The following is a 9,354-nucleotide window of genomic DNA, read 5'->3' as shown; positions in this document are numbered from 1 at the left end:
AGGGAGGAGAAAGAGAAAAAGGAGAAAAAAAGAAAAAAGAAGAAGACTACGCCAGTACTCGGATATGTGCATACTACTGGAGGACTTTATTAGAAATTAGAGCTAGCTTATATAATGGCCAATATGAAGGAAAGCATCAAGGGTCAAAAGAGATTGTTGACATAACTCAAAAGCATATATATGCCTTGTGCTTGTCATAGTCTAAATCTTGTAGTAAGTGATATGGCTCATTCTTGTGTGAAAGCTATTTCTTTTTTTGGAGCATTGCAACGAATATATGTATTATTTTCTAGCTCTACAAAAAGATGGAAAATTTTGCTTGATCATGTTCCTTACTTAACTATGAAATCTTTTTCTAATACTCGATGGGAAAGCCGAATAAAAAGTGTCAAAGCTATTAGGTTTCAAGCTCCTCAAGTGAGATTAGCTTTAATCGATCTATATGAATCATGTGATGATGCCATAACAAAAAGTGAAACGGAAAGTTTAGTAAATTCACTTGAGAATTATGAGTTTTTACTTGGTATGACTATTTGGTATGAAATTTTGTTTGTCATGAACACGGTAAGCAAGAGCTTACAATCCAAATCGATATGCATTGATAGTGCTATAAAACAATTAGAAGGTATAATCTTATATTTTGAAAAGTATCGAGATGAAGGGTTTAGTTCTTGTTTGAAAGTAGCTCAAGGTCTTGCTCATGATATGAATGTTGATCCTATATTTCCAAGTAGGCGTCGTGTCTTTAGAAAAAAACACTTTGATGAGAATGATCATGATGAAGAAGCATTATCGGTCGAAGATGATTTTAGAGTCAATTATTTTCTTGTTGTTGTGGATATGGCAATTTCTTCGGTAAAGAATAGATTTGAACAAATGATGACTTTTAAAAGTGTATTTGGATTTTTGTTTGATTCATTGAAATTAAAATCACTTGATGAAAGTGAATTAAAAGAGCATTGCATTAATTTTCACAAAACATTTTCTCATGATAATGTCTCGGATGTTGATTTTAATGATTTTTTTTCAGAATTAAAAGTTTTGCAAATGTGTTTATCCCAAGTGTCAATGACACCTAGTGAAGTGCTTGAGTTTGTAGAAAATGTAGGTTGTTATCCGAATGTTTCAATTGCTTATCGAATCCTATTAACAACACCCGTGACGGTAGCTTCGGCCGAGAGAAGCTTCTCAAAATTGAAGTTATTAAAAAATTATATGAGGTCCTCTATGTCTCAACAAAGGTTGAATGGTCTAGCTATTCTATGCATTGAAAAAAGTTTGTTAGAAAGCATAGACTTTGAAACTGTCATTCATGAGTTTGCGTCAACTAGAGCTCGTCAAAATCGTTTCTTTATTCCGAAATAACTATTGTGTTTTGTTTTGTTGTTTTAGATCCAACGGAAGAAGGATGCATGAGATATGATGCAATATAAAGGAATGTGGTAGATGAAGACATGGAGCTTAAGACATGATTATATGAAATGGTTTTTGTTTTTAGCATGCTTGAAAAGGCCCTTTTTGTAAGTCGCCCTAAGGCTTCTCGATTGTTAGAGCCGGGGCTGAAACTATTTAGGATTGGATTTGATACACGATTTTAATCAAATTCGTTCTAATCTACCAAAGAAATCCCAGTTCTCGATCCAATCTTTTGCATGTAACGTAGAGATGAAGAGGATTATAATTACAGTCACAAGACGAAGATCGGAGAAAGATGAAAGCAAAGAGAGAAAAACGTCTTCGTTATTTTAGTTTTATTATTTTTAAATTATTGCATCATCTATATATATATATATATATATGTTTGATTTTGGTAACTAAATTGTGTTAGCCCAACCGGTATTAAGTTTCATTGTTCAAGTTAGAGGTCACTGGTTCAAACCCAGATTTTATAATATTTTGCTCTCATCCTAGTCATCATCTGTTAACGGAACATTAACACTGTTTTTCGATTTGTTGGTTTTGACTAGATTAAGATTGTTCGTGTAGAAAATTCAAATTTTAGTTAAGTTCATGTAGTTTTAAGCACACTTCAAAGTTTCGTGTATAAATACGATAAAGCAACTAAGTTCAGGGGAGAATTGGCCGTTCCTATTTTTTTTTACTAGCTTTGTTTTTTTCATTATTAATAAGAGACTGAATTTTAAATTTGTTGTTTTCTGTTCGTTGAATTAATAATATTTATAGCCACTATCATTTCTTTGCTCGTGACTTGGTTGAGTCTTGCTTCTTGATACCATGGGACGTCTTTTATCATATGTGTCTCTCTATTTAAGGCTTCAGATACAAATATTCTTTTAACCATATTTTTTTTGTAGGTGTATTATCATGGAAAGCACTATTGAAGATGAAGAAAAAATATATGTTGAAAAGGAAGCAAACCAAATCGAAGATGACGAATCAGATTTGGACGTTATGCTATTAATGTTGAATAATATAGCGAATGCCTATGCAAAGAATGTCGATAGCATTGAACGTCCCATTCGTCGGCCGATCTCTGACATTGGCTATGCTTACATTGAAAATGTTCTCAAAGAGGATCCTGTTCACTTTCGATTAGTGTATCGTATGTATCCAAGCTCATTTAGGAAGCTATGTGAGCTTATCAGATTGAAGGCATGTCTAAGAGATACTCGTCATATATGCGTTGAAGAAATGGTGGCCACATTTCTACTAACTGTGGGTCAAAGTTCCAGATATGGTTACACAAAAGACACATTCAAGAGATCAATGTTTGCTATAAGTGAAAATTTTCACAAGGTTTTAAGAGCTCTAAATACCATAGCACCAGATTTGATGGTGAAGCCTGGAGTTACAACATCTGCAAAGATAAGTGAGAGCACAAGATTTTATCCCTATTTCAAGGTATATAAATTCAACTTAGTTATGATTTTTTTCTTATAATTAATATGAAATGTTTTGTTACCTACTGTTTTATTAGAGAATTTAAATTGATCTAGGATTGCATCGGAGCTATTGATGGCACACATATTTTTGCGATGATACCAAGTTCCGATGTTCCTAGCTACCGTAATCGAAAAGGATTTGTATCACAAAATGTCCTTGCTGCTTGTAACTTCGATTTAGAATTCATGTACGTTCTTAGTGGATGGGAGGGTTCAGCTCATGATTCAAAAATTCTAAGCAATGCTTTGACAAGAAACACCAGCAGATTACATGTTCCAGACGGTATGTACCTAAGCTATAGTATACAAAAAGTTAATAGTAAAATTTTTTTATATATACACATGATTTTAATCATATGCTAACTGAATTTCAGGAAAATTTTATTTAGTAGACTGTGGATTTCCAAATCGTCAAAAATTTTTAGCTCCTTTCCGACGTACTCGATATCATCTACAAGAGTTTAGAGGTGAAGGCCGTGATCCCCACAACCAGAACGAGTTGTTCAATCTCCGGCATGCATCTTTGAGAAATGTAATCGAGAGGATCTTTGGTATTTTCAAATCTCGGTTTTTGATTTTCAAGTCAGCACCTCCTTTTTCCTTTAAAACACAAGCAGAGTTGGTTTTAGCTTGTGCTGGACTACATAATTTCTTACGTAAGCATTGCCGGTCGGATGCTTTTCCTGAAGAAGTAATCAACACAACTAATGAGCATGCAAGTTAATTTTGAAGAAATTGGAAACTTAGGCGGTCTAGAATCTCAACAAAGAGAATATGCTAATAATTGGAGAGACACGATGGCAGCTACTATGTGGGCAGATGCAGTAGGAACTGGAAGTCAACGATGATGAGGTATATTAGTGGAAACCTAAGCTATTGTTCATTTTACTTGTGTTTAATTGAAAGACACGTGCATGTAACCAATGTGTGTTTTATGCAGGTTTGATGGAAAAAATTGAGTTGCAGATGGCAAAAAACTGTTGAGAATTTTGTTAACGAACGTGGCTTTGATTTGTTTTTGATTTTTGTTCTTTTAACGAACATGGGTTTTTGGTATGGGTTTTGTTTGCTATATTTTATGGATTGAATGTTTGGATTTTCTGTGTTTATTACTTCGGAGCCGATGATTAGATAGTGAAAACGGGAGGTGTTTTGTTATAGAAATTTTTAAAATACATAGGATAACTAGAGTATTTTGAAAGTTGTTGTCAACGAGTAAACATGTCAAAAATCATTGTTCCAATAACATTAGAGTTTAATAGAATTGCAAAATCAATAAATAGACAAATTTTTGGATAACGAAAGATTCTAAATAGAATGACAAAATCCATACACCAATAACACCATACGTATTTTAAATGAATTGCAAAATCACAACACCAATAACATCAATTTTATTAAGAATATAAGAATCCACAAAACAATAACAATGGAATCTTAAAATTTTTAAAGCCTTTAGAAATCAACATCCCAATAAGCCCCCCTTAGTATCTTTCTAAAGTCTTTGATCAAAAATAATATTTATTTATTTATTAAAAACAAATAGTATTTATTAATATTAGGTCATTTGATTAAATGCCTAGTAAATTAAGTAAATTACACGCAAAAAAAAAAAAAGACTTGGAATCATCTTAATCAATTTAACTAAAGAGAATGCCACTATACTAATACTACTTATTACGTTGCTTCAATTTAAAATAATATAACACCTAAAACTAATGTCTTCCGCAGTCAATTTAATGTATGTATTATTTAAGAGCTAAAGTAAAGCCTTAAACACTTTTCAAAGGGCCAGGTGGCCCAAGTCTCTTTATATTTGTGATTTTACAGATCTCTATGGAAAATGAATCTTCTATATAATTATTAATAACAGAAGTAATACAAAAACACTTATAAAAAGATTTTAAGTATAATTATTTTTTCAATCCAGAAAGCTAAAAACTAAAGTCGATTTATACTTATTCAAAATAAATTTAATCACTTTCTAAATTCTAAACTTCAAAACCTAAATCTTAAAATTAAACTTCCAAACTTTACACTCGTACATGTAAATCAAAAGCTATAAAACCAAAATATAACTATTTTGCAAATAAAGTTGATTCAGAGTAAAATAAATTATTTATTTAGATTTTCAAAATATAAAGAATACACAACCAATATTAAGATTTAAATTTACAAAATACAAAATAAACAAAAAAAAGAATCATGATCTTTAATTTAACCTTTAGGGTATAGTGTTGGGGTTTAGGGTATGAAGTTTAGGGTTTAGGGTATTGGAGTTTGAGGTTGAATTCATGATCTTTAATTTATATATTTTAGTGTTATTAAAAGTAGAAATATAAATGGATTAATGAATTTAACCACGTTCAAAATTCTATACTCAAAACTCTAAATATTAAAACTTAAAAGCCAAACCCTAAATTATGAATCTTAACCAATAAACTTGATTCACACATAAAAACTATAAAATTTAAATATAATTATTTTTCAAATGAAGTTGATTATTAGATATGTTTTCAAATAGTTTTATGATATACTCTAGTTTATCTTTTATCAATTTATCACATATTAGAAATTAATCTACTAATTAGAAAAAATAACATAAGGAAAACCTTTTAAAATACAAATACGCAGACTTGTTTCTGATTGGCTAATTCTTAAAGGTGAGGATCACACCTGATTTGATATCCACCGTTGATAACAGTAAAATCAACGGACAGATTTAGTTCTCTCACTTCTCTACCTCTTAACATTCTCTCATCTTTCTCGAGATTACATTCTTTTTACGAGATCTCTGGCTTCCCCTCCCTCTCTCTTAGCCATGGCTGGCTTTCATTTGTACCACTCGTCCTCCGGTTTCTCTCTTAGCCATTGCTGGCTCTCTGCCATATAACTCTTCTTGTTCGATTTTGTTTGATTTACTTGGTTCTCGGTTTCTTATGGGTTTGATTCGTACTTGGGTTGAATGAGTTTGATAAGTGTTTTATAAACTGATTTCGTGTTTATTGATTGTAAGTAAAATATCAAATTTTGAAACGCCTCTATAATCTCTCTTTCTCTCCCTCGCAAGTTCTTCTCCGATTTGTGATAGTCTTGCCTGCTTTTGTTTTTGTTGAATCTCGATTTGTTGTTGCCATAATCGAAGTTTTTGTTCTCAATCTCCTGAGATGTTATGAATCATCTAGATGCAGCCACTCACTGTTGATAATCTTCCCTTGATTTGGTACTGGGTTTTATTTCTCGGCTACTAATATTCTTTGACATGTTTCTTAAATCGTGTTAGTTAAACAGAAACCGTAGTTATTGTTATGTTTCTGGAGTCCTAATCCAGTTTCTTTGTTTTGTTTGTTTACGCACAGACAACCGCCGTCATCGAAGCCCAACACATGATCGGAGTTCCACTTAACCAAATCATTCAAAAGTAATTGACAAAGCCCATGAATTAACTATCCAATAATTCCCTCTCGCCCATCCTATCTCTAATTGCATCCTGGTCAAATTTCCATCTCCTCTTTATTATGGTTTCTTTATTTTTTTACTTTTTAAAGTTTAAAAAAAAATTGTTTTGATTTTTTTTATTTTTCACAGATTTTAAATAAAATTCCAGCAGCTAGAAGGAGAGATGCTCGTTCTGTGGAGATGAAGAGACGCCATTGGAATTAATATTCAATGTTTTAAGACTTAATTCTAGACTTTAATGGAATTAAGATTTGAATTTTTTTGGATTTAATAAATGCAAATACCATATGTACTTTTACTTTTTAATTTTGTAATTTACAAGTAATATAATATTTTGTATTATGCATTCATATAATATATTACAATATGATATTTTTAATATGTCAATTTATCCAAAAACTTAATAAATTATAAATTAAATGTAATTAGAAATTAATAAAAACAAAATAATGTATATAATATTGTATAAATACTGTATATAATATTGTATAAATACACAAATACAATCTTGTATAAAATACACAATATCTACGTATTACAATATATATATATATACAAATAATTAAATATATTAATAACAAATAATTATCGCTATCGTTTATTTAAATATTGCATATGAAAAAACGCTATGTTATCAAAAAAATTTATAGCAGATACAAAAACTGCTATGTAAAGTGTCGGACCTACTATAACGGGCGCAGATATAGCGTTTTCTATACCGCTCTAATATCATAAAATAACGGTTTTCAGATGCTATGAATACTCTAATTTCCTGTACTGATAAATGATTGGCTTGACTTCTCTAGATGGAACCAATTTTCTATATTTTAGTCAAAAGGAATAATTGGCAGATAAGCATATATAATTAATGTTTTCTGAAGCCCAAAAAAAAAAAATAGGGGTCTTCTATTTATTATGACTATTTTGTCTTCTTTAGTAGTACTAGACTACTAATTGCTAGATCTGGTCCTCACATGCCAGAGATTAAGGTTGCGACTGTATTTCTTGTTGTTAGCATAAACTAAAATGGATGAAAATAATTTTCTACCAAATTCATATTTTCTTTAGCTATTTAGAGTAAAATTGAAATATACCTTTCAGCTATATTACGCAAAAAAAAAAAGTAAAAGTAAGACAATTCTTCTATCTATCTTTTATTAGCTGGAAAATTTCAACCACTTTTCTATTTTTTTTTTTCTAACATTTTTTGTATCTCATTTTCTATTTTTTTATCCTCATTTCCCACCAATCATACCCTAACAGCGATTCAATGTTGATTTAACTCCTAAAATTTTGATTCTTATTGAACAATTCAAAAATTACAAAAACGATTTTTCTTGGATTTAATGAGTTTATTTCTAACAATTGAAAAAAGATAATTAGTTTTCAAAAGGTTAAATAGTTTAAAAAAATTCAAAGTACACTACTTTTTTTTTTTTTTTTTTTTAAACATCTATTTACCTGAAGAGGTTATTTTAATGAGATCATATTACCTGAAGAGAAAAAGGGCGGTCGTGTTCGGAGCAAAGGCAGCTTAAAGAATTTTCAGAACATGCTCTCATGTTGTAATATGAAAGACCTGAGATACAAAGGTAATCCGTACAGTTGGGTTGGTAAACGACAAAAAGAAGTTATTGAATCATGTCTGGACAGAGCCTTCATTAATACGGATTGGCAAGCCATCTATCCTGCGTCAGAAACAGAATTTCTACCAATCGCCGGGTCAGATCATGCCCCTGTTATTATTCACATCGCAGAGGAGGTTTGTGTCAAAAGAGGACAATTCAGGTACGATAAACGTCATTCCCGATCTGAGGATTTTATTGCTTCTGTCAAACGTGGGTGGAGACTTGGTAGAACAGATGCACACGGAGATATTCAACACAAACTGCGGTGTTGTCGTAAAGAAATCGCAAAGTGGAAGAGAAGCACAAAGAGAAATTCAGCGGAACAGATTAACATTCTAAAACATCGCATAGATGCTGCAGAAAGAGACATATCGACACCTTTGGCAACTTTAAATCGCCTGCGAAGTGAGCTTAATCGTGCATACAGAGAAGAAGAAACCTTCTGGAAGCTAAAAAGCATAAATCAATGGTTGAAATTGGGTGAGCGTAACACTAAATATTTCCAGGCTGCTTGTAAAGTCCGTAAGTCGAGGAACCGAATCAAATCAATCATTGATGATCAAGGTGTGGAACATTTCCGTGACGATGCTATAGGTAAAGTGGCTGAAAACTATTTCTCCGAGCTGTTTACTACGTCTCAACATTCAGATATGGAAGCGATAATCTCCGATATTGACCCGCGAGTAACAGAGGCTATGAACAAAAAACTTCTTCTCCCAGTCACAAATAAGGAAATAAAAGATGCTGCCTTCTCAATAGGAGCAGATAGAGCACCGGGAACTGATGGTTTCTCAGCGGCTTTCTACCATCAATTTTGGGATGAAGTTGGAGACGATGTTTGTGCAATGGTAAGACGATTTTTCGAAACAGGGGAGATGGATGAGGAGATAAACCAAACTCAGCTTTGCCTAATCCCAAAGATCACAGATTCAAAACATATGGCAGATTTTCGACCCATTAGTTTGTGTACCGTAAACTACAAGATTATTTCAAAGGTAATGATCATGAGGTTAAAACAATGTCTCGGTTCTGTTATCTCTGAATCTCAAGCCGCCTTTGTCCCGGGAAGAAACATCTCCGACAACATCTTGGTTGCACACGAGATTCTTCATTCTCTGAAATCAAAGAGAGCTTTTCAAAGTGATTATTTGGCGGTCAAAACTGACATAAGTAAAGCTTACGATCGCGTTGAATGGAATTTCTTGGAACGGGTTATGATTCAGTTAGGCTTTGATTCAAGATGGGTTCAATGGATAATGGCGTGTATATCTACAGTCTCCTACGAGGTTCTGATCAATGGCTCACCATATGGACATATTCGACCATCGCGGGGCCTTCGACAAGGTGATCCGTTATCCCCTTAT

General features: G+C 32.2%; 2 protein-coding genes and 1 long non-coding RNA gene across 3 annotated transcripts; all 3 read left to right on the top strand.

Annotated features, from left to right (window-relative positions):
• The first annotated feature begins 2,325 nt into the window (after positions 1–2,325).
• On the top strand, positions 2,326–3,751 carry LOC110224455. Its single transcript, XM_021010532.1, has 3 exons — positions 2,326–2,862; positions 2,958–3,186; positions 3,651–3,751. The coding sequence occupies exons 1-3, from the start codon at positions 2,326–2,328 to the stop codon at positions 3,749–3,751; spliced, it is 867 nt and encodes a 288-aa protein (XP_020866191.1).
• Positions 3,752–5,543: 1,792 nt separating this feature from the next.
• Positions 5,544–6,662, top strand: LOC110224649. The gene is made up of 3 exons (XR_002329143.1): positions 5,544–6,126; positions 6,263–6,396; positions 6,492–6,662. It is a non-coding gene; the product is annotated as an uncharacterized LOC110224649 (long non-coding RNA).
• A 1,270-nt stretch (positions 6,663–7,932) lies between these two features.
• On the top strand, positions 7,933–8,842 carry LOC110224454. The gene is made up of 2 exons (XM_021010531.1): positions 7,933–8,673; positions 8,750–8,842. Exons 1-2 carry the CDS (start codon positions 7,933–7,935, stop codon positions 8,840–8,842), a joined length of 834 nt encoding a protein of 277 aa, XP_020866190.1.
• The last annotated feature ends 512 nt before the right edge of the window (positions 8,843–9,354 follow it).

The sequence above is a fragment of the Arabidopsis lyrata genome (genome assembly GCF_000004255.2).
Source record: "Arabidopsis lyrata subsp. lyrata unplaced genomic scaffold ARALYscaffold_1, whole genome shotgun sequence".
NCBI classification, from domain to species: Eukaryota; Viridiplantae; Streptophyta; class Magnoliopsida; order Brassicales; family Brassicaceae; genus Arabidopsis; species Arabidopsis lyrata.
This window is presented reverse-complemented; position numbering and strand designations above follow the sequence as displayed.

Excerpts from the sequence above, each read along its gene's own strand:
- LOC110224455 (XM_021010532.1), top strand. The coding sequence starts at position 2,326 with ATGGAAAGCACTATTGAAGATGAAGAAAAAATATATGTTGAAAAGGAA. Across the intron at positions 2,863-2,957 it reads GATTTTATCCCTATTTCAAG|GATTGCATCGGAGCTATTGA; the intron begins GTATATAAATTC and ends AAATTGATCTAG. Across the intron at positions 3,187-3,650 it reads CAGATTACATGTTCCAGACG|GCGGTCTAGAATCTCAACAA; the intron begins GTATGTACCTAA and ends TTGGAAACTTAG.
- LOC110224454 (XM_021010531.1), top strand. The coding sequence starts at position 7,933 with ATGAAAGACCTGAGATACAAAGGTAATCCGTACAGTTGGGTTGGTAAA. Across the intron at positions 8,674-8,749 it reads TCTCCGATATTGACCCGCGA|GAGCAGATAGAGCACCGGGA; the intron begins GTAACAGAGGCT and ends CCTTCTCAATAG.